The following is a 24,638-nucleotide window of genomic DNA, read 5'->3' on the forward strand; positions in this document are numbered from 1 at the left end:
CCTGGCCAGATCGTGCCAAGCACTTTCCATGCATGATCTCATCACACAGCAACCCTAGGAGATAGGGTGCATTATTAGTCCCATTTCTCAGGTGGAGAACTGAGGCTCAGAGAGGTTGAGTCACGTATACGGGGTCACACAGCCCCCTGGCAGCTGGAGGAAGTGTGTGCCTGACCCACAGCCTGTGCCCTTGACCTCCACACTCGCCCATGTCCCTGCAGGAACCTCACCGGTGTCTTCCCTCCACCCCTCCACCATTGTGGGGACGCTTCTTCCTGAGGTCCTAGCCTCCTCTAGGCCACGGGAGTAGTGGGAGCTGCCAGCAGCCTGGGGCTCAGCTGTGCTGCCACCACTACCCCAATGTCTGGGGCAGATCGCAGGCAACGTTCTTCTCCTGCCCTGGGTCAGAGGGCACAGGGGCCTGCTGCTGCTGTGGGCCTCCCGGTTTGGAGAAGGGGAAGAAGGCTTAGAGAAGCCCTCGGCGATGCATCACCTGTCCCGTGCCAGGTTCCGGCAGGCATGACCATCCTGTGCAGGACGTATTATTATCCTCACTTTATAAAGGAGGAAACCAAGGTTCTGAGAGGTGATATCACTTGCCCGGTGGCGTCCCACAGCCGATCAGTGACAGCTGGGGACTCAAACCCAGGCCACTCTGACTCACCAGGCTGCCCCTGTCTCCCGAGAGAGATAAGACACGACACAAACAACCTAACACAAACCAGAAATCGATAAGGACCTTCAGGGAAGGCCAGATAACAGGCTGGGACATTTACAGAGAGGGGCTCGGCCTTCCTGGGGAAGTCTTTGTGTGAGTAACACAAGAGGAATCCCTCATGGGAGACACAAGTCCTGGGGGCGCCAGCAGCCCTGCCCACGAAGGGGGTCTGTTAGGGATCTACGCCTGGGCAGACAGGGCTGACCACGGGAGATATCCTTCCCTGTGGCCAGTCAGTGCCTGTGTTAACAGTAATCAACACTTAATGAGCACCTACTGTATACTGGGCCAGGCACGGGGCTTATTTTATTCTGTTTTCCTAGAAATCCTGTCACATGGGAAGCATTATCTTCATTTTAGAGAAAGAGAAACTGAGGCTTAGAGAGGGAAGGGCACTTCCTCAAGACCATTCTGCTCAAAAGGGGTAGATCCGCCTGATTCCCGAGTCCGAATGGAACAGAGCTGTGTCCCTGGCTAGCTCTCCTTGGTCTGGACCTGTGTCCCCGCCTCCCAGGGCACTTCCCCAGGCTCACTGACCACTGCCCCCACATGGCTCACCTGCGCAGCCGGACAACTTCTGAGATCGGTATGGTATCTCCATTTACAGATGAGGAAACCAAGGCTCAGAGTGAAGTCTCACGGTGGCTTCGAGTGAGATGGGCTGGGGGCAGGGGTATGTGGGGGTGAAACCGCAAGACCCCACACCCTCGCTGAGCTGAGAAATGCTCCCCTCTGTAAGGGTTAGGGACAGGTCAGTGCTGCCCACTTCTGGCCTCCTAACAGACGCTTCCTTTCCATGACTGCAGGCACCCTGTGGGGAATTCGGTGGTCCTCTGCCCGGCAGAAGCCAGGGGATCCTGGCGGCACGGATGCCGTGGGAACACCAGAGGACGCTGTGAGGGCAGAAGGCCAGTCAGCTTCTCTCACCAGGCCAGTGCACAAGGCAGGCCAAGGGCTCAAAGTGGGGCTATGCCAGGGACCTTCCTCCCATGCGCCCCATTCCAAGGCTCCAGACCTTGCGACAAAAATGACAGTGCGAACTGTCGGCACAGAAGACCGGGAGGTGGTGCTGTTGAGCCCTGGGAGTGAGGCTGGCCTAAACAGCTAGGTAGGCGAGGAGACGGTGAGCCAGCTAGAGACGGTGAGGAGAATCAGAGGAAGGACAGACAGAGGGACAGCCAGAGAACAGAGCCAGGAAGGACAAGGGGGCTCAGAGTCGGCCAACACTTCCTGAGCCTGAAGGCCATGGCTGGTGTCAAGCTAGCACTTCGGCACACCAGTGTTGTCACCTGAGCCTCTGCACTGTCCCACCCCACAGAAGATAAGGACGGCTCCCGAGACGGAGGGGAGTGAGGTCAGAGATGCAGGTGATGGGCCCAGGCCAGGGCACAAGGTCAGGGGTGAGAGAGGGACAGAGAAGAATGAGGGAACTGGGGTGCAAGCAAACACCACAGAGCTGTCTAGGTGGACGGGACAGTGGTGGACCCAAGACTTCAAGGTCCCCAGGGCCCGGGCCCAGGCCGAGGGTGTCAGGAATCCTCCCTCAACCACGGGCCAGTGGCTCCTCTTGCCAGCAGTCAGTCAGCGGGGCTCGTCTCTGTCCTTCTAAGCATCGTATAGAATGAAAAGAACACTGCTCTACAAGTCCTGAGTTCAAATCTCATCCCTGATACTCACTTGCTGTGTGAACTTTGGTAAAGCATCTGCCTTCTCTGGGCCTTTTCTTTAAGACAGAAGCACAAGTTCAAATCCTACTGCTAACGAGATGTGTGATCTTGGGCAAATCACTTAACCTGTCTCTGACCCTCGATTTCCTCGTCTGTAAAATGGGTCTATTAATGGTACCTATATCTGACAAGATTAAATGAAAGTATGTAGGTTAAGCCCGTAGCCCATACGAAACCCTCAATATTAGCTGGTATTAAGGTTACCGTACCTTTTATTGGATTATCAGCGGGCCTCAATCTGAGGCAGTTCTGCCCCTCTGAGGAGTTTCAGTATATACATGGCAGCATTTTTGGTTGTTAGATGACTGGGGAGTACGAGCATTTAATCCCAGGGGCCATAGTTGTTAAATTCCCGCAGTGTGTGCAACAGTCTTGCAGAATAACACAAACTGCTTCTCTCAAAATGCCAACGGCACCTGCATCAAGAAACACTGGCTGCTGGGGCACCTGGGTGGCTCGGTCAGGTAAGCCTCCGACTTCGGCTCAGGTCATGATCGCGCAGTTCACGAGTTCGAGCCCCGCATAGGGCTCAGGGTGGTCAGCATGGAGCCTGCTTCAGATCCTCTGTCTGTCTCTCTCTCTCTCTCTGGGTCCCTCCCCGCTCATGCTCCCCTCTCTCTCTCAAAAATAAATTAACATTTAAAAAAAGTTTTTAAAAAAAGAAACACTGGTTGCTAATCCCAGTGTCCTTGACCTCCAACGATCTCCAAGTCCAACAGGAGGCAGTGCAGGATGGTGGGTCTCTGAGTTACACAGACCAGTTTTCAATCCATTTCTGCTACCAACAAGCTACGGGAACCTGGAGATATCACGTCATCTCTTTGGGCCTCAGTTTCCTCATCCGTGAAAAGCAGATACTGATTTGTGCCTTGTATGACTGCTTGTGGCTTAAACAGGGTAACAATGACAGAGCATCTACAGCAGGGTCCTTGGGAAATGTGGTCATTGCTAGCACAGAGCAAGCGGACAGGTGGCTGGGGCGGGGTGGACGCGTGAGTTATCAGAACCACCTTTCCACACCAGCTGGCTTTCCCATAGCTCACTGGTCCCTGCAGCACTCTGGGAGAAACAGGCCGTTGGGATCCCAGGGTCTTGTTGGTTAGAGCAGGAGGCAGGTCTGGTTGGGCTCCTGAGACCCACCTGGCTCCTGAGACAGGAGGGAAGAAGGGAAGAGCCAGGAAGAGCCCTGAGCAAAGAGGACAGCTGAGCTGTGAACAAGGGCCTTTTAATGACTGTCACAGCTTGCTTGTAAGTGGGGGTGGGTGGCAGAGGGAGGGCGGAGACCTGATATTTATCAGACCCTGGACTACGCACCATAACGGGGTAAAGTGCTTTCCGTGTCTGGCATTTCATCCACCCGACAACCCTGCAAAGTAGGTGGTGCTGCCCCCACTTTACAGACCAGGAGCCCGAAGCTCAGGCAGACGACACGATGTGTGTGGAGTCATACAGCTCGGATGCAGGGACAAAGTCACAGTTCTTCCTCTCTTCCTGTCTTTTCCTTCTATTTCCCACCATCCCTCTCTCTGTCTACACTCTCTCGCTGTCTGACCCCATTCAATGGTCCCTTATTGCTCCAAAATTAAAGATAAAACTACAAGCACCCCAGGCTCTGGCCTTGCCACCCTGTTGAGCCTCATTTCACAACATCTGCAGCCTCCCCACCCCAGGCCCCAGTGACTCTGCTTTTCTTTCGTCCTTTCTAATCCCTTAAGCCCCAGGGCCCTTGCACACACTGTTCCCTGTGCCTGGAGTGCTCCTCCCCTCCCACCTAATCAACCTCACCTCTCCTTCAGATCACAGTGAGTGTCACATCTGCAGAGAAGCCCTCTCTGACCTTTATGAGGCCAAATCCCACCCCACCCCACCCCCAAGCACCAGGACTTCAGGGCATTTGTCACTGCTGCAGTTTCATGCTTGTCTGAGATGATCTGATCAAGAGCTTACCTGCCCCCACGCCCTCCTCACAGGTATTTGTCAGGTGCCTACCACATGCCAGACACTGTCCAAGGTGCCACGGGGACAGTGGCGAACAAGCCAGGCAAGGTCTCTACACTAGTGGGGCTCACAGCCTGACGGCAGGAAACTGACAAAGAGGGCAAAGGGGTGGAGGTGGGAATGCTGAGCAGGCTGTGTGGGAGAAGTAGGGAGGACAGGCTGGGGGAAGGCCAGAGAAGAGGTAGAGAAACACGCAAGGCCCAGGCACGGAAATGGGTTTCGAACACCCCAGAATTCCCATGAAGGAGTCTGATTCGCTCCCAGAGTCATGGGGAGCAATGGAAGGGTTTGAAGCAGGGCAGTGGCCGGGCTAGCCATGTGTCTCAGAAAGATGGCTGAGGAGGAAAGCTTGGAGGGCCAGGCTGGAGGCCGGGAGGCCAGAAAGGAGGCTCTGACCTAATCCAGGCAAAGGGGGCCGACAGAGGCCAACAAGGGTGAGGAGTGGGAGGAAGAGGAAGGGAGGGAAGCATGATGTTGAAAGAACTTGGTCAACTAAATGTCCTGTGATGCCCTGGATGGGATCCTGGAAGAGAGAAAGGACCTCGCTGTAAGAACCGGGGAAATCCAAGTAGAGTGTGATGTCCCCGTGCCGGTTGCCTAGCGCTGACAGATGCACTGTGGTCGAGTACACGTTCCCATTAGGGGAAACTGGGTGAGGGGTACACAAGAATTCTTATCATCTTTGCAACTTGTCTGTGCATCTGAAATCATTTCAAAATCAGATGCTTATTTAAGACAAAAACAGGGGCACCTGAGTGACTCAGTTGGTTAAGCATCCAACTTTGGCTCACGTCATGATCTCGCGGTTTGTGGGATCGAGCCCTATGTCAGGCTCTGTGCTGACAGCTTGGAGCCTAGAGCCTACTTCGATTCTGTGTCTCCTTTTCTCTCTGCACCACCCCCGTGCCCCCTGCTGGTGCTCTGTCTCTCTCTGTCTCAAAAGTAAAATTAAAACATTTAAAAAAATTTTTAATAATATAAAACAAAAGCCTGGGTGCCTCAGTCAGTTAAGTGTCCAACTCTTGATTTCTGTTCAGGTCTTAATCTCACAATTAGTGAGCTGGAGCCTCACATCAGGCTCTGAGCTGACAGTGAAGAGCCTGCTTGGGATTCCCTCTCTCTCTCTCTCTCTCTCTCTCTCTGCCCCTTCCCCACTCGCATGTGCGTGCTCTCTCTCAAAAACAAATAAATATTTAAAAAATAGTAATTAAATAAAGAAAAGTTAAGCATGAAGCCTCAAGAGTGGATACGCTAACTTGGAGAGAAGGCAGAGGCAGGGGGACCGAATTATGGTAAGTGCTAGATTATGGTACGTGCTAAGGAGAAAAATCAAGTGGGGGGCAGGGGAGGGGGGACGGAAAATGGGAAGGGTGGGCATTTTTCATTAGGGTGGCCCTCATGTCACCCTCAAGCGACATCTAAGTAAAGACTCAAAGGAAACACTTTGCAGGTGGTTTCTCATTTATTTTTCACAACTGTGGGTGGTATTTATTTGCCCTGTTTTACAGACGAGAAAGTGAGCCCTAAAGAGGTTAAACCAATTGACTTAAGGTCACCTAGAAAAGAATGGGGGCTCCCAGACCTACAACTGGACACAGGCCCCTCGGTTCCTCTCTGGGGAAGGTAGTTAGGAGCCCCACCGCCCCGCCCCGGGCCCTGGCAGACGTCACTAACTGATGGAACCCACCTCGGCTCACTCCTTTGCTGAAGCCAGATTTCCAAACCCTTCCAACAGCCGCTACTAATTAGTAGGGTGTTGCCGTACCTTCCCTCCATGTACCTTCTTAACTCGATCAGGTTCGAGAGGTTAAGGGACAGAATGGGCCGCATGCCCCCCTGAGGGCACCGGGTGGGCAGAGGAAGGGGGAGAGGGGCCAGTGTTGGTCAACAGGAGGGTCCCTCCACCTGCTCAGCCCAGCACGGTTCTGTCCAGGATGACCTCGATGGCCGCGGAGATTCGGTTTAGTGACTTAACCGCGTCTGGCTGCCCCCTCCAACAGTCGCCCTGGGACCCCTCCATCCACGGTTACGGCACTCTTCGTAGCTGAGAAACAAATTTGGAGGGGACCAAGAGGGGGTCTCCCCACCCCCGAACCTTTCCCCCTTCTTTCCACTAAAGAGAAACATTTCAGGGTTGAAGCAGTGACTCACATTTCCCCAGAGACGGGCAGGCCTGGGCTGAGTCAGGCTGGAGGAACCCGAGGATCACTCATCGGCTTGCCCGCGCTGGCTGAGTGGCTCAGGGCCCCAGGAAGTCAGGGGACAAACGGAAGCGGAGGTGGCACACACAAATAGCCAGAGGATCTCCCAACCCGCCCTGGAGCATGTCACTGGGTGTCACCTGGCATTGCTCAAACGGACCTTGATGCAGAAGAAAACTCCTCTGGACCTTCCTGAATGAGCTTTACGGCTGACTCACCGCCACCTGGGGACAGCGGGTGAACGCACAAACCACCAAAGAAGGGAAAAACGGTTCCCATTAAGAAATCTCTTCAGTGGATGGATCAGAGACCACCAGCGCAAATACTCACTCGCATTTCGTTCTGGGTTTTATTCTTTAAAGAAGCACAACACAGCAGCTGGGGGTTGGAACTGACTGCAAAGGGTAATTTTAGATGTTAAATTCTACTTCTCCTTTAGCTGGCATTCAACACGCAGAGATGTGTCCCCAGGGACCACATGAACAGGAGATTGGCTACAAGAAGGCTTGTCCTCCATCCTGAGCCCCTCTCTACTTCGGCCCCATGAGCTGTGCCCTCCTCCGCTCATCCTTTGCTTGGCATCTGCCGAGGGCAGGCGTGCCAAGACGGACTTCCCCTCCGGGAGAGACAAGAGGCAAAAGGGTGTGAGTGGCTGGGAGGCAGCTCCAAATGTGCTTCCGGCTGCCTGCCTCCCCCGAGGGTACCAACTGCTCCCCTCCAGGGAGACCCCCAGATGGGGCTCCAGAGCAGCCTTCTGCTCGTCCTCCTTTGCCGGCCTCTTCTTGTCCCTCCTAGTGGCCTTCCTAGGCCATAAGCACACCCAGCCTCCACCCTGATATTGGATACTCCACAGGACCCTACAAGAAATTTTGGCTCTGGAGTCGGCCATGATACTGGGTCTGCCACTTCTAAGCAGCATGGCCTTGTGGAGTCGCCTTGCCTCACCCAGCCTCAGCTTCCTCATCTGTTAAATGGGGACACAACAGGACCCACCTCTTGAGAGTCCATCCTAATGAAATGAAATGTGCTGCTCCCCCAGGGCCCTCAAAAGTTAATGCTCAGGGAACCGTGGTTCCTATGTCCTGCTCCATGGAGCAGACAGGTCGGAGAACAATGAGAACAGGTGTTACAAAGAGTTATAAAGGGGTCCCGGTACTGTCCTCCTGATGTTGGCCAGAGGTTCAAGGAGATCCTGGCTTCTCCATGAAGCCACTGGTGGCTCTTACACTAACCTACCTCATTTCCAAACCTGCTGCCCATTTTACACTAGTGCCGTGATTTCCAGATCGCAGCTCCCTAACGTGGGAAGGGAACTTTCTTAGACTTGTCCTAAACCCGCCTCACCCTGACCCAGCAGGACCAGGGGGCTGAGCGGGTAGATCTGTTTTTCCTGCCCCTTCTCAGCCTTCATCCTTCTTCCACCCAACATTCTGAGCCAACAATAGCTACTTTCCAGGCTCAGTTGCCCCACAGAGCACTATTCCCTGAGCAAAAATACCCATGTGGGGGAGGGGGAGGAGGCTAAGGAGACACCACAAAGCGAAGGCCTGGGGGGTGGGGTAGCAGGAGGAAGAGAGGGCATTTCTTGAGTGCCTACTGTGTGTCAGGGCGAGAAAGGGCCAGTCCCTGGGGAGATTCAGGAACCCAGAAGACTGTGGGTGTTGCGTCTCTAGGACAGCAGCGGACCCAGCCCCCAGAGATCAGGCCCAGGTCCAAGTTCCAGGGCAATGCTCAGGGAATAGGGTAAGGTGAGTGGGCTCCAGACCCTGATGAGAAAAAAAGGAGCCTGAACCCCAAAGAGATTCCAAATCCTAAGAAAAATGGGGGCTCAGAAACAGAGGGGATGAGTTTCATGACAGGGGAGTTATCTTGGATCCTGGATCCCTGGAGGGTTTAGACCACGGTGGGGCGGGAGGTAGGGACCTGCAGAGCTGGAAAGTCATTTAATTGAACATCTCTGTGGTCTTATGTGCCAGACAAGGTTAACTAGGGGAAGAAAACAGAAATCTTAAAACGGCAGCCAGCAGCTTCCGCTTTCAGAGGTTTGGATGAAAGGGTATCTGCTGGCCTCTGGGAAGACCCCACTGGGCAACGAGGCAGGCCCAGGCTTTGGCTCTGTGACTCCTTTCTCCCCATGGCAGGGCATCTCCTCCAAGCCTTGGAACACCCCACCCCACCCAGTGAGGGGCTGTTTGTACACAGTGGCTCCAGCCCCCGCCCAGCCCGGGTTCTGTGGGCTCCTTCAAAAGCCTGGGGAGGGCTTCAGTGCAGAGGTCACAGAGAAAGAATCTGGAGGTCAGAGCACCACCCCTCTCCCCTCCCCCAACAGAGGCTTCAAAGACAGAATCTGTGCGCACAAAGCATCCCCCTCCCTGGAAGCCACCAGAGTCTTTGGCGTGTGGGGGGGGGGGGGGAGACACGGAGAGGGGGCACAGCCACCAGAAAGCCTGGAAGAACTTTGCTGAAGTAGCTGCCGGGAATCGGGGCCCTGAGTCAGAGTTTTCCTGGAAGGCCCTGGGTCAGTCAGGAGTTTTGATGCTGAGCTACGTGACCCTGACCCACGGCAGCTCACACACCTTTGTAGGCTCTGTTCCCACCTGTCAGAGCGGTGGGCTGGATCCCCCGCCCCACCCCAACCAATCGCCAAGCCCTGTCAATTCTACCCCTCAATGTCTCCGTCTGCCTCTCTCTCTCTTACCGCTACTATCACCGGCCTAGGCTGAACCACTTCCGACCCCCACTTTTGCCCCCTCATCCCCAGCGGACAGCCAGAGTGAGTTTGATAAAAAGGCAAGTCAGATCCTGTCGCCTCCCTGCTGGCACCCCTTCCAGGCCCCGCTGAACCCTCCACCCTGCTGGTTATAAATGTTTGCCTTCTGTCCTTTTTCCAGCTCAAATGGGGTCTTTGGTGTCAAAGAAAATAAAAGCCTAAAATTTATTCATTTGAGAATACATACGCATACACACAGAGACTTCCACTGCTCTTGGGATGAGGTCTAAGTCTCTTACCTGGTTTGCACTGCTTGTGGGGCCCAGCCCCTGACTACCTCTCAGTTTACCTTGGGTCACACTTGCTTTTGATTTCTACTCCAGCTACCATGAACGTGCTATAGAGGTCACCTACCTCAAGACCTTTGCACATGCTATTCCCTTGGCCTAGAATCTTTCTCTCCATCTTCTAACCTGGTTAGCTTATCCCATCCTTCAGATCTCTTCTCAAATATTTCTTCCTCACAGATGTCTTCCCTGATGCTGGTCCCCTGAGCCTCTGCCTTGGAGGGGCCCCTCTGATATAAACTCACATAGCATCCTGCTAATAATTAGAGATCCATGAGATTACCTAAGACCATGTCTGTGTGCTCACCATTCTCTACCTTATGCCTGCACATAACGGGTGTTCAATAAATGGTAGCTATTGTCACCATTAATCTTCCCATATTTACCTGGTGGGAGGAGCTAGATTCTGTGCTTCCAAGAATCTGTATGCGAGAGTCTGCAAAAGAGGCAGTGTGGGGGTTACTTTCGCAGCCTTGGCAGCTGAGGCATCTGGGTTATAATCCCAGCTCTGCTACTACAAACTGTCTTTGGGCAAGTCACCTAACTTCTCTGAGCCTCAGTTTCCTAATCTTGTTTGTTTGTTTAAGATCCTATTTTTAAATAATCTCCCCACCCAACATCAGGCTCAAACCCACAACCCCAAGATCAAGAGTCTCATGCTCAGTCAACTGAGCCAGCCAGGCTGATCCTGTTAATCTGAGGATTAAATTAAAACTTTGGACACTTTGGTTATAAATGTCTTCATTATGGGGTGCCCGGGGGGCTCAGTCGGTTGATCGTCCAACTTTGGCTCAGGTCATGATCTCACGGTTAGTGAGTTCGAGCCCTGCATCGGGCTCACTGCTGTGCAGACCCCACTCTGGATCCTGTCTCCCTCTCTCTCTGCCCCATCCCTCCCCCCCCACACTCTCTCTCTCTCTCTCTCTCAAAAATAAGTATTTTTTAAAAAATGTCTTCATTATGACTGGCAGAAATCTCTTTCAGGACACCCTGCCTCCTTTTGCATCAATTTCTGCCACCAAGCAATGTTCTGATGGCTGAAAGACAAAATAAAATGCCCAGGACAACACGGAGTCCAGAGCAGACATTGTAAGACGTCAGGATTTCCAAAGTGTGATCTATGGCCCACCAGCATCAGAATCTGGGAGTGTGTCAGAAATGTAGGTCCCTACACTTCAAACTTACTGAATCAGAATGTCTGGGACAAGGCCAATGAAATTTGCATTAGGAATCAGAATCTCTGATGGTTTTCATGCATACTCGAGTTTGAGAAGCATGGCAACTAATGCAATCGTATCGCTGTTACCTGGAACCGGCAACTCCTGGGGGCCCTGCTTCTAAGCCCAGAGGTTATCTGTTATAACAGGGTTAAAGCTTCAGTCAGCAGAAAGGCACACGGTCTATCAGAAACTGGTATGCTTCCTAATGGCTGAAGCACAGGCCTTGGGCTTAGACAAATCACAGTATAAATTTTGGTCGTTCTACCTACTTGCTTAGCTGTGGGACCTCAGACATGTGGCCCAACCTCTCTGGGCTGCCTTCCTCACTTTTAAAATGGTGACAAACAACCTCGACCTGCCAAGGTTGTTGGGATAATCTGAGGAAGTGCCTTATGCAAAGTACATTTCAGGTGCCCAGTGGGAGGAAGAGGGGGGAGGGTGAAAAACAAAACAGGAAGTGCTTCACTACCTCCCCAAGCCTCCTGGGCTGCCGCAAGAGCACTGGTGGTGGAATCTGTGTCCTTCTCAGACACCACAATTCCTGGCCACCTGGAACAGGCAGAGACCCTCTCTGAAAGGTTGGTCAACCACCCAGTTCCTTTGCAGAAAAGGAGAGTCGGCCAGGTTTCCAAGGAACAGAAGCAGGGGTTGCATGGGAAATGGCTAGATAGCTGCCCAGGGCCCATACTGAGGGACCTGGGACCAGAAGGGTCACATCTCTCAGGGCCAGGCCTTGCAGAGTAGTGGAGGCAAGCAAGCCATGGTGGGTGAGAACACAGACTCTGAAGACAAGCTGTTTGGGTTTAAATTCTCGCTCTGCCAACTACTGGCTGCACCTGGCTGGCAAACTCCTGCTCATCCTTCGAGACCCAACTCAAGTATCACCTCCCAGGGCCAACTTAGTCATCCACTTCTCCCGGCCCTCAAAGGCTCCTGCCCACACACTCAAATACTATTCAGGAATTTACCTGTTGACTTGTCTATCTTTCCCACAGGCCTGGGAGTTCTTTGAGGGCACCCTCACACCTGGCACAAAAGATGTGCTCAGCAAATGCTGATTCAATTTGAATTCCAACTTTCTCAGCCTTCTGAGCTCCCTTCCTTTCCCCACGGAATGCCTCCTACTTGACTCCCTGTGCCTCTCCCTGATACAGGCTCTTCTATTTTTTTAGGGCTTTAACTTCCAGATCCCTTTCTCCTGGAGGTCTGAATCTGCTCGTCGCGGAGCTGACGCTTAAGGAAGGCTGTGCAGAAAGACCTAATAGTAATTTCTCCACCTGTGCTGACTGCAAGGCCTCCCATGGAAGGTGAAGTGCTCAGAGCCCAGGAGACTGCCTGGTCGGGCATAAGGGCTGTGGGGCAAAGTCAGTTATAGACGAAGCACTCTAGCACAGTGGCTAAGAATGGGCTGCGTGACCAGATTGTCTGGGGTTCGAATCTTGCTCTGCCACTTACTGACTCCGAGAGATACACTGCCTCTCTGTGCCTTCGTCTCACCCCCTATAAAATGGGGCTGATAATAAATACCTCACAGGGTTGCTATGAGGACTAAGTGAATTTGTCACATAAAACATTCAGCATCGTGCCTGGCACACAGCAAGTAACTCAATAAACACCATTATCGTCACGTGATAGCTAAGCTATTAAACACTGCTGGCAGGAAAAGACTAAAGATTACTGAAGAACACCCTAATGTAGGCAGAAGTTAATATTACATCATTTCCGCCACGGAATCACCAGGTGTCGCCGGGCCCAGAAGGTCTCCCCTGAAGCAGCGGGCCCGGCCCCGTGCTGATCGTGGTCTAATGGTATCAGAGCCGTGTTGCCCGGTCTCACTCATGGACTGGGGCTCCCTAGGAAGAGCTGCGTCTGCACATCCTCCCAGTGAAGGGTGACACAGAGCAGGGTTGTGGGGGATCTCTGCCAAGTAAACAAGCTCGCCATGTAACCTGAGTCCTTGACCGAGGCCCCAAGCACAGTCCTTCCAGGGAGGCCCATTTCACTGGTAAGGCAACTCCCCGTTGTCCATAACGCACACCCCTACACACCGCCCCAGATCCCTCCCGGTCCCACCCTTGCCAGGCGCTAGGAATACAGAGCGGAAAAGGCAGGGGCACTACTAGAACTCCATCTAGGAATAAAACCAGTTAACATATACTAGGCACTTCCTGTATGGTAGGTCTGGATCCTACACTGCACAGGAATTACACTGCTTGTTTAAACAACTCTCTGAGTTTGGTACTATTATGGTTCCCATTTTCCTTAGGCAGAGACAAAGGCTAAAAATTAAGGACTTTGCTTGAGGTTCCCTGGGTAATTGGCAGAGTGGGGATTCAAACCTACGCAGGCTGGCCCCAGAGCTCAAGCTCTTGATCTGTGTCGACGCAGGGAGACGTGACAGGGTGGAAAACTGCATCCAAGGTGACTTACACCCTGACAGAAGGCAGTCGGGGTGGGAAGTGACAGGGGCTGTGGGAGTGCATGACAGGTGGGTGGGGGGGTGATCGAGAAAACATCTAAGGATAGCTGTGGAAAGAGGAATAGGCTTAATGGATTTGGGACATGTGTCAATGTTGCTCTGAGTGACACCCGCCTCTTTGAGTCGAGCACTGAGTATATGCACCACACGTGCTCCGATCACATCGTCTCTCATTTCATGTCTGCCATCACCCAGGGAGGAAGTTGTGACCCCCACTTCACAGGCGGGAAGCCCAAGGCTCAGAGAGAAAAACTCACCTGCTAAAAGGCCCTTTACAACAACTAAGTGGTGGGTGGATGCTGGGTTCAAGTTCAAGTCAATCCCGTAGCCCCTGCTCTTAACCCTTAGGCTCCACTCTACAAACAGGAATCAGTGAGTGTGTGGTAGGGACCTGATGCAGAAGGTGGGAAGCCACGTGATGTTCCATCCTAGGCCTGCATTTAGTCTATGTCGGCTCCCTGTGCAGGCTGGAGGCAGACACAACAGCTCCAGCCTACCTAAGCCGTGTGTGTGTGTGTGTGTGTGTGTTGGGGTGGTGTTGGTAATTAAGAACCTTGTTAAAGGGTCTCCCAACTATATGGGGAAGTAAAATAAGCAAGCAGCAGTGGGGTGGGGTGATGGTGGAATTTCCTCCCCTCCCCTGCTTATGTGCATTCACCAGAACCAGAAATCAGGGCAAGAGAAGGCCACACACACCTGTTCTTCCCAGCACGTCACCAGCCTTAGAATGACAGAGCCACAACGGTGATAATGTTAATAATGGCTCCCCCTTACTGAGGACCTACTATGTGCACCATCCCAGGAGCTCTACATGAATCATTTCAACCAATCCATGAGAAAGGAGGTACTATTATCCCATTCCACGGGGCAGAAAACCGAGGCTCAGAGAGTCACTAGCTCAAGGTCACCCAGCTGGGACTAGAAACCACGTCTGTTGACTGTAAAACCCACATCTTAAACAGAAAGAGCACTGAATTAGGAGTCCAGGAGATGAAGATCTAAGTCCTGCTTCCAACTCCCTGTGTGGCCTCACGCAAATCTCCTCCCTGTTCCGTCCTGAGCCTTTGTCTCCCCAGGAGAGGTTGGTCCAGAAGGTGTCTCAGCCCTTCGGTGACCCTGCGAACTGCCACGCCCTCTCGCTGTCTCCCCCCCCACACACACACACTCCGGGAAGCCCAGCAGCAAGTGGAGCAGCCATGCAGAAAAAGATGAGCTAGTGCCTTCTCATGGCTGCCTTATGATCCGAAGCAGCTGGAACACCCAGAACCACAAAGCCACAAGATTCCCTCGCGCCGGGCCGTGGGAGCGGGAGCCCAGAGGGCAGAGGGGCCGGGCATCCCCGGGGCAGCCACCACTTCCTCTGCCCTCACTTCTCGGCAGGGTGTGCGGAAGTGGGGGAGGCAGGCTCTGGCTCTGTGCCCTTCCGGCTCATTTCTCTGGGTCCCCGTGACCTGGGGTGGTGGGAATGTGGTCACTCTGGGAGAATCCCGAGATCTCACTCTGGAGGGCTAAGTTCAACGGGAAGTTTTAAGACGAGAACCTCTGTTGGGTTCCAAAGGCGATTTTTGCCCACCATGCTCTGCGGCCAGAAGGTCCTGTGCCATCTGAGATACCCTGTCTCCCTCTCTCCATCCTTCTAAGTAGTTGCTAAAATCTCAGATCCTAGCGTAAGAGAAGTCTCCCCTTCAGGACAGGTCAAAGTACTAGGGTCCTGCTTCCCTTTTACCTGCCGCCCGCCTCCCTGCCTCACTCCTGCCCCCTGCGGTTCATCCGCACAGCAGCCAGAACCTTGCCAAAACCAGTATCTCTCTCTCTCTCTCTCTCTCTCTCTCTCTCACACACACACACACACACACACACACACACACACACACACCAGCTTGGAGCCCAGCACACGCACGCGCACACACACACACACACACACACACACAACCAGCTTGGAGCCCAGCAGTGGCTTCCCATCACTCTTAGAATGAAATGCCAACTCCTCCAGCCCCTGTCCCCACACCTGACAAGGCCCTCCATGCCCACCTTTTCCCACCCCTCTTCCCTTGCTCTCTCTGCCCAGCCACGTCAGCCTTCTCACTGCCCATAACATCCAAACCCCATGTCCCTGTCTCAGGCCCTTTGCACTGCTGTTTCTCTGTTCAGAGCTCTCCTCTCTCACATCTTCGCCCAGCTGCCCTCTCCTCATCCTTCAGGACTCGGCTTAATGTCACCTCCTTCCTTGCCCACCCATTTGAGGAGCTCCCTCCCCACCTCACAGCTAACTCTCCACCACATCACTCTGTTTTCTTTCCTTTCTCTGAAGTGATCTTTGTGGTTGGTTGGTTTGCTTGTGTAGTCTCTGGCTCCCTCACCTAGAATACCTCTCCTCAAGGGCAGGGATTTTACTGCCTCATCCACTTTGGTCCCTACAATGAGGTGGGACCTCATTTCATCCTTACAACTGTGCAGGTGAGGATGCTGGAGTTCAGAGTGGTGGACTGACTTGCCTAAGGTCACACAGGATGCAGACCCAGGTCTTCTTGATACCAAGGCCATTTCTGCAAAGCCTCCGTGGACAAGGCTTCCAGGGGCCCACTTTGGGGGGGGCTCTCACCCAGAGAGGACTTATTCACAGTGAGGCTCCTACCAAGGACAGCAAGAATGAAGAGCCTGCCTACTTCCTCAATGGTCCTTCTTTGGAGATACGGGGCAGCTGGGGCTCGCCAGTGGGGCAGGTACAATCCTGGAGATGAAGAAGCATGCCGTGAATGCCTCCCAAATAAAGGGAGCCCACTAGAAACTGGGGAGCTGGGGAAACCTTCAATCTACCCCATGTTGTGCAGAAGGGGAAACCTAGGACCAGGGCAGGGAAGGGATCTACCTGAGGTTACACAGCCTGGCAGAGCCTCACAGTCTGGGGTCTCCAGAGCCAGAGGCCCCTCCCTCCCCTGAGAAATGACAGGGGAAACCCAAAGCCCAGGTTCTAGGGAGAGAGCACTGCCAGGCCCTGAGGGCAGAGGAGGGCTGGCAGAGTGGATCTCAACCACCTGGACAAAGAAAAGACTCACATTCCTTCCTTCTTTCAAAAAACATTCATCAAGAGTCTACTCTAGGCTAGATCTTGGGCCTGTCGGCAGAGGTGAACAGCACACTCAGAAACAGACACCTCCCCGGAGAACCACGTGGTGGATCCTATGACAGTGAAATACACACAGACCCTCTGACTCTGCAGGTCTCCTCCCAGGATCCAGCTGCGAGAAAGGAGTGTGTAGGTCCACCAAGAGAAAAACAGGAATGTCACAGCTGCCCAGACAGGAGTGTCATCCGAAGACGCATGTGTGCCTCTGCCCAGTGGGACACCGTGCAGCCTGAAAAGGAGCACATTCCGGCATGTGCGGCAACGTGGGCAAACTGAACACCATTCACTGTTATCGGAAGCTGAAGGAAACCAGACCCAAGAGTATATATTATGAGTTCATTCAGATAAAGTTCAAAACCAGGCAAAACTAGGGTGACATAAAGCAGATTAGCGGCCACCTGTCACAGAGAGGGATGGAAGGGAATATATGGGACCTCTCTGGGGAGGAGAAAATGTCCTATGTTTTGATCTAGGTCCTGGTTCTGCCGGTGTATACATTTTTTGGGGGGAGGGGGAGGGGGAGAGAGACAGAGAGCATAAGCAGGGCAGGAACAGAGGGAGGGGGTGAGGAGACAGAATCCGAAGCAGGCTCCATGCTGCCAGCACAGAGCCCGATGTGGGGCTGGAACTCACGAACTTCGAGATTGTGACCCGAGCGGAAATCAAGAGTCCGATGCTTAACCAACTGAGCCACCCAGGTCCCCCTGCAGGCATATACATTTGTAAAAACTGAGCTGCACAAGATGTGTGCATCTTACTTAAGAAATTATACCACAATTTAAAAAAATGCATAGTCTTGCCCTCGGGAAGCACACAGACCCGCGGAACAGGACTGGCATATCGTCCTCATGACCACGATCATGAAAGAGGCTGTGCTGGGACTGAGCTGGCTTCTTCCGAAACAGCGTGTGATTAACACTTCCAACCACTGTACAGAAGAGGTCCCACTATCTCCAGATCAGAGGTGAGGAAAACAAATCTCAGAGAGGTGACCGAGTGTCTGAAGTGACACAGCAAACGTGAGGGAGCAGTCTCCACCCCGCTGGCCTCCCTTCCCCACACCTTGAGGTTGCTGGTCCCAGGCACCCCCATGCCCCTTCCTCTCCAGCTGAACACCGAACACCGCATGAGCACTGAACTTCTGTGAAATAGCTGCTTAGGAAATGCGTTCTTCCTCCGCCTTCCGCCTCCTCCACCCTCCCTCACCCCCTCACTGCCACATATCTCTGAGGACATTTCAGCCCTGGACTTCTGCCCAATGAGAAGGAGCCCCAGAGGCCGGGCAGCTATGTGTTGGGGGTGAGGGGTGAGTGGTGGTGTGGACCAAGTGGCTTTCTCCGCTCCTGGGCTCCCCTGACCCAGCCTGCGGCCCCAGAGTGCCAGGAGGGCTTGAGGTCAGAGACCCCACCCTTGGCTCCAGTTCACGAGTGACGTAACCCAGTGTCTGGACTCAGAGAATCATGAAATGTTTATTTGGAATAACAGCCACCACCTCCATCGCCACCGCTTACTCAGTTCGTAGCCTGTGCCAAGAGCTTGAGCCTGTCTCGTGAAGCCTCACCGACGCCCCTCCAAAACAGGTACAGTTAGTTAGGATCTCATTGTACACACAAACTGGAACTCAGTGGGGTGCGGTGGCTTCCTGGGTCTCACGGGGAGGAAGTGATAGCACTGGGATTCAAACCCAGGTCTGCCCGGCCTTCAGCCCTGGGCTCTGAACCGGAGTGTGATGCTTGTAATCCTGCCCGTTATCACCGAAAATGCCCCCTGAGTAGGTCTGTTCCGGCCGCATCACTTTACAGATGGAAAGACTAAGGCCCAGGAAGGGAGAGCCCCCAGCTCAGGGCCACACAAAAAGTTGGTGGCAGGGCTTGGCCTGAAAGCTGCATGTCCACCCTTGGCCTGGCTTTCAGTGACCAGGGCCTTGGAGCAGGCCACGTGCACCTGGATGGGCAGCGTGTGGGAGGCAGGGAGGCCTGGTTCCAGGCGGAGGTAAATATTGACATGACACTGTTTACACTGTAACCCTACTCTGCCTGGCGGCCGCCCCACACCCACCCCACACTCGCCCTGTCCTGTCCCGATCCGTCCTGCCCAGAGGGGAGGAGGCTTACGGGCCAGGAGCTGCTGCTCATATGCTCCTAGGGGCGAGTGGGCAGGGAGCCCGGGACATCTTCTGTCAGGGGGCTGCTGGAGACCTGGGCTGTGGCCCACAGGGCAATGCCAGGAGCTGAGGAGCTGGGGAGCTGGGGAGCTGGGGAGCTGGGGAGCTGGGGTCTGAGCTGGGAGTCACAGGGCTGAGTTTCCGTCCTAGCTCTGCCACTGACTGGCACTGGGACCCAAGAACAGTCCGTGAATGGGGAGGAAAGGGCTTCAGTGACTGTCAAGTGCTGTGCAAAGGTGAAAGATAAGTATCAACATTCCAGCCTGGCCACCGTCCAGCCCCAATCAGCTCCCACTGCCTCTGGCCACTGCCCAACAGCCCCATTCCCGTCCCCAGGGGGGCTTTCCTAGGAGGGCAGAGTTTCTGAAGTGGGTGGCAACTTGGGACTGAAGCCAGAATCTTGAGGAATCAGAAGGCCGCTGCCTGGTTCCAGTCCCTAATTCCCTAAGTGATCTTTGAGTGTCAACTTCCACAGCTCTGTAATGGAGATAAACCTACTTCCTGGGGTTCACGTGAAGGTCGGAGAGGTTTACATTTAAGTGCCAGGCACACGGGAGATCCTCATCTTGCCCCTCGATCTTTCCACCTATAAAATGGGGAAGTTGCATCAGATGGTTATAACCAAGCACTCTACAGTTGTAAGATCTAGCAGCCAGGGCCCCCTCTCCGTCTCTGAGCCCCGAAGTTAGATCCTCCCTCAGCTAATTTCCTGAATAGTCTTCAGAAACTTGTTCCCCTGTTTACATCTCCCCCCAAGGAATCCCCCAACAGCTCTGTGGGGAGGAGAGAGTCATTCCCAGGCTTGTCAGTGAGCCAAGACAGGCCTGTGGATATTTCTGCCACCCCTGTCCTTGGGGCATCTGGGAAAAGGGCAGAATCCCCAGGCTCTAGACCCCTACTGACAGTGGGATTCAATCAACATTGGTTGTTCGTTAAACCGGGCCCAGACTAAAACTCTTTAAGGACAGGACAGCACCTCCTTATTTTCATCACTCTAAAACTTGGCTCCTAGGAAGCACTCCATTCCACTAACTGTTGCCAGAGGAAGCACAAATGCCACCTCTTCTGGGAAGCTTTCCCTGATACGTACTCATGGCCGGGGTGACTCTGCAGAACATGGTAATGTCATGTTCTACCTTATTTTAGAGCCACTTGGGAACTTCGTCCTTCTCCTCTATTAGATCAAAGTTCCTTGAGGCCAGGAGCCCCACACATTATTTGCAGGAAAGGAGGTGGGGAGGACGGTCAATGTCCACACGGAAAGGGGCTTTGTGCAACCTCTCTTCACCGCCCACTCCGGGCAGCGTGCTGGGGGTGTGGGTGGCGTGGAGGGGGCAGCGACTAGTGTCTAGACCACCACCAACTCTCCCAGGGCCACTCCAACTGGTTTTCCAGCTCCCAGCCTCACCACTCCTACCCCGAAGCAGCTTGTGTGACCATCTTAGAACACAACTCTGACGACATCACTCCCCTCGCTCTGAACTCAAGGGTGGCTCCCCACTGTCCTTAGGATCGAGCCCCAAACCTTTAACAAGACCCCACCTGCGTGCACCTGCCCCAGCCACCTCCCGAGCATCATCTTCTGAGCCCCCAGACGAATTAATTCCGGAACACACATTTTGTCTCATCTTGCACCTACGGCTCCCTCCGCCTGGAATGCTCTGCCAGGTGCCATTCATTCTTCAGGCCACAACTTTAATGCCATGTCCTCGAGGAGCCTTGTCTGATCCCCAGGTGAGGTTCACTTATCTGCTCTACAGTACCCCGTGTGTCTCCTTGGCAACAGCAATTGCACTCCTAATTTCCTGCTCCTTATCTGCCTGCCTGTCTGCCACACTGTGGAAGAGAGACCTATCAGTCTCTTTCACCCTGACTGCAGCCCCGATGCCTGGTAATGTGCCAGGCGGACTTGTTTGGTGAACGAACGAATGAATGTGCTAGGGGTGCTCACCTAGTGAACTAAAAAAGGAAAAAAATGGAGCAGAAACACAAAAAGTCATAAACATTTGCTGATGGTTCCTCCCTGGCCGTAGACATCAAAGTGTGGACTTTAGCCAAGCGGGTTATGTCTTGGCCAATGCCCGAAACCTTCTGTCGAACCCACCCTGTAGCCCTCTCACTCCTCAAATCTTGTCGCTCCCCTGATGGGGTCTGGTCTCTCCAATGCTGCCTAGGAAACCATCTATTTATTCTTTAACAAAAATGAACAACGGGCCTGTCTACCAAAAATCTTAGCGACGTCAGGAAACCTGAGTAATCCGGTTATGAGCGTAGATGCTGGCGGCACGTGGAAGGGTACCACCGGGCTCTGGGAAGCCAGTAGAGACTGGTTCAGGGGACATGTGGCTGGCGTAGCATCTTCAAATAGTAACACTTTACCTTAAGTTCTTAAGCATTCCACATAGTATCCTAGATTGTATCCTCATGATAATCCTGCTAAGAAAACAAATCTGCCCCACTTGGTAGGAAAGGAGTGCAGAGAGGGGGAATAGTTGATCCAAGGTCATGCAGCAAGCTGGAGGTACATCCAGTGTTCAAACTTAGGCACTGGACCCTGTCCTCAACTCAGCCACTCACAGTAAAGATGATTCCCAACCCTCAGCCATGGCTTTATGCTCAGCCCCTAGGTTGGACTGTGAAGGAACATTCTCAAGAAGCCACAACAGCAGACTGGGAACACTGGGTTGAGTCTCTTTCTCCCCAACCTGTCTGCCTGGTAACGCTCTAAATATATAGGAGGTATATTTGACCCTATCTTGCTGTGTGACTCTAGGCAATCTCCTTCACTTCTCTGTGCCTGCTGCTGGGTGGTATGAGACAACTGAAGACAGGAGATAGAAAAAGCCTTCTTAGAACCCTCCGGCCAAGCCTGCACTGAGGTCCACCTGAGGACTTTAAGAACTGCCCTGGGTGAGCAGCTGGAAACCATCGGGGAGATTCAGCCAGGACAAGAGGGAACAGCCCCACCCACCCGCCAAAGGAGCCCCATTTGGAGCCTGGGGGCCAGGGGAAAGAAACTTGGCTACACTGGAGGGGAGGGAATGCGGGGTTTGTTTAAAACTCATGGAGCAGGAGATCCAAGGAATAAACTCTTTAGCTGCCCTGAATCACCCCCACCTCAGGAATGAGCACAGGAACTAGTGTTCAGGGGAAACCAAATGACAGGGGCCAAAGAGGCCTGACGTCCGCCTCCACCCCATCTCCCCCTCCCCCCACTGCCACCCAAACACCCCCCCCCACACACACACACACACGCGTGCGCATTGGGTCTACAATCCACTCCTCAGCCTAAGCCTTTGGCCATCTGGCCCCACCAACATCCCTTGACCACGTTCTCTCCTCCTTCCTGGCTCTCATGCCCAGGTGCCAGGCAAGCCCCCTTCTGGCCTTTCCGAGAGAATTTCCTGTGTCTCACGCCCTGGTCCTCTGTTCACACAGGTTTCTCTACCTGGATGTTCTTTCCAATTCAGATGCCACTTGCTCAGTGAAGCTTTCTCTCATCTCTCCAGCCAGGAGGGGGCCCTCGCCTGGCATGATACCTCTGCCCCTCCCGAAGATATGCCACCTAGCATGAGGATCCTGGCAGACATTTACACAGTGGCAGAAGCTCCCCTAACAGTATTTGTGACAGTTGTTCCTCCTCCGCACAGGGCGTATAGTAAGTGTTCAATGAATCTTCACTGAATGATGAACAAAGAAGTGATTCTTAAATCTCACTGTCCCCTTCTTCTCCCGACAACATGATACGCTGTAATCCTTCTTCCAGACTAACAAACAGATGTCACACACAACTTCCCAATTTGAGTTTAAGACTGTACAAGAAAGGAAACGAAGCCGTATTTGAGCAAGCACTCCCGCTGTGTTATCTCACCAAATCCCCACTCCACCCCTGCAAGTAAGACTTTTCAACTCTTCTCACAGATGAGGAAACTGATAGTTAAAGATGAGGGTTTGACTTGATCCAAGTCCCTGTGGGGAAGTGGAAGAGCCGGGCTCTGAACCTGAATCCGTTTGATGCTAAAACCTGGCAGGTTTCTTAGGTTGTAAGGCTCGGAAAAGTGTGTCCAAAGTGAGGTGCCCTCTCTTTCTTTGGTGGTTTCTAAGGAGGAAAAAATTCTCTTTCTGAGTAACGTAGGTCAGGGTGGGTTTGGAGGCGGAGCAAATGATATGACCTCAATGTCTCACCCCCTTTAATTGCCTATGTGCTGAGACTTTAAATCAAGGGCCAGGCCATAGGGTGGCCTTAGGGTGCGAGCTCCCTGCTACTGGAACCATCCAAGTAGAGCATTCCAGGGGAGAGATTCCTGACCAAGGAGGTAGGTTGGATCCAAGATGGTCTCTAAGCCATAATTTCATTACTTCTGACTCTGAACAGGCAAGTGATGGCAAAGGGGGAGGCAGATGTTGGCAGGAAGAGGAGAGAGAGAGGAAGGGAAAGGGATGTTGTAAGGGGACTCCAGCTCTGGGCGGAGCAGAGGTTGGTCCTGGGGAATCACTGGGGGACTCTTCATGTCTACAGGGGTCCCATCTTGCCCCCACCTGGGCCCCTTCAGGCTTGGCAGCAGCATCACAGAGAAACAGAGGTGGCTGTACCGCTGGGACTGGCAGCCATCATCGCTGGCACATGCCCTCCTCAGGCCCTACATGGTGACTTGTACTCACTTCACAGGGCACAGAGAGCAGGACTAGGAGACAGAATCAGAAGGGCTTGCCCAGGGGAAAGAAAGCAAAGAGAAGTAGGTGGCCTCCGCCCCCAAGATGCAGAAGTGATCTAGGGAGGTCACCTCTCTAGGGAGGTGATTGGAAGGTCCAAGCTTTTCCTTCCAGAGAAAACACCCCTCCCTTAAAAGAGCTCCGAAAAGCCCAGCCTCAACCACATGAGTTTCTCTCTGGGGCTTCAGAAACCCCCATGAAATCTCCCAGCCATGTCCCTTCTCCTTGGTGTCGCTGACTAACCCCTTCAGCAACCCCCTCCTCCGAGGACCCATTACGGGGAGATGCTGGGGAGACCGGATCACTGAATGCAGGGTCCTCAAGTGTCCCCTGGTCTCTGACAGCCGCCAAACCAGCTGCCTCCATTCTCCACTCCCGTAGGCCATAGTGGGATAGACAGTCCCCGAGTGCCCTCGACCGAACCCTCCGAATGCGCTGGGCTCGGCCACCCACGATGCCCCAAGCCGAGCCTCAGCACCAGACCGACCTCAGCGTCCCGGGACACTGAGGTCCAATTGGATCCACCGGCTCCCTAACCAACCCCGACCCCGTTGCGGACCCTGCCGGAATGCCCGGGGTCTCCACGCCCAGCCAGGACTTCCGGACGCCCCAGACCCCAACTGCACCAAGTGTCCCCGTACCGAATCGGCCACCCCGAGCCCTCCAAACCCGGCTGGGGCCAGCCGCCCAGAAGCAAGCTCGGCGCGGCCCCCGACGGAACCGAGGCGGCGCCGCCCGGCCAGCCGAGCCCGGCCCGCGCGCCCCCCGACTCCTCGCCTCCCGGGCGAGAGCCGCAGCCGGCGCCCAGCCCCCCGCGAGCCCGGCCGAGTCCCACCGCGGCGCCGCCGCCGGGGCCGTCCAGGCGGGGCGGGGCACTCACCATAGCTCGCGCGCTCCGCTCCTGCACCGCGCAGCTCCCCGGGCCGGATCCCAGCTCTCGGCTCCAGGCAGCGCTCCTCGGACAGCGCGGCTGGCTGGCCCCGGCCGCGCGCTCAGCTCCCCGCGGGCGAGCGCGGCTCCGGCGCCTAGACTCGGGGAGGCGGACCCGCCGAGCGGCCAATGGCAGGACGCGGGGGCCGGGCCGCGCAGCCAATCACGCCCCGAGCCTGCCCTCGGCCCCGCCCCGCACCACCTCCTTAACCCCAGGCGCGCCGGACAGGGAGCGCGGCTGCGTGGGGACACCGCGGCCCGCGCGGGCGGAGTCTCGGGCTGCGGGGTGTGGGGTGCGGGGTGA

General features: G+C 54.2%; 1 protein-coding gene across 2 annotated transcripts in view; it reads right to left on the minus strand.

The window, feature by feature from the left end:
* The window catches only part of ECE1 (endothelin converting enzyme 1), a 113,272-nt gene extending 88,673 nt beyond the window's left edge, over positions 1 to 24,599 (minus strand). For both annotated transcript variants that reach the window (XM_053208475.1, XM_027060171.2), the window contains exon 1: positions 24,285 to 24,599. In XM_053208475.1, coding sequence (XP_053064450.1) covers positions 24,285 to 24,287 — 3 coding nt within the window. In that variant the 5' untranslated portion in view covers positions 24,288 to 24,599. The remainder of the gene's footprint in view (positions 1 to 24,284) is intronic.
* Between the last annotated feature and the right edge of the window lie 39 nt (positions 24,600 to 24,638).

The sequence above is a fragment of the Acinonyx jubatus genome, chromosome C1, assembly GCF_027475565.1.
Source record: "Acinonyx jubatus isolate Ajub_Pintada_27869175 chromosome C1, VMU_Ajub_asm_v1.0, whole genome shotgun sequence".
Classification (NCBI taxonomy): Eukaryota; Metazoa; Chordata; class Mammalia; order Carnivora; family Felidae; genus Acinonyx; species Acinonyx jubatus.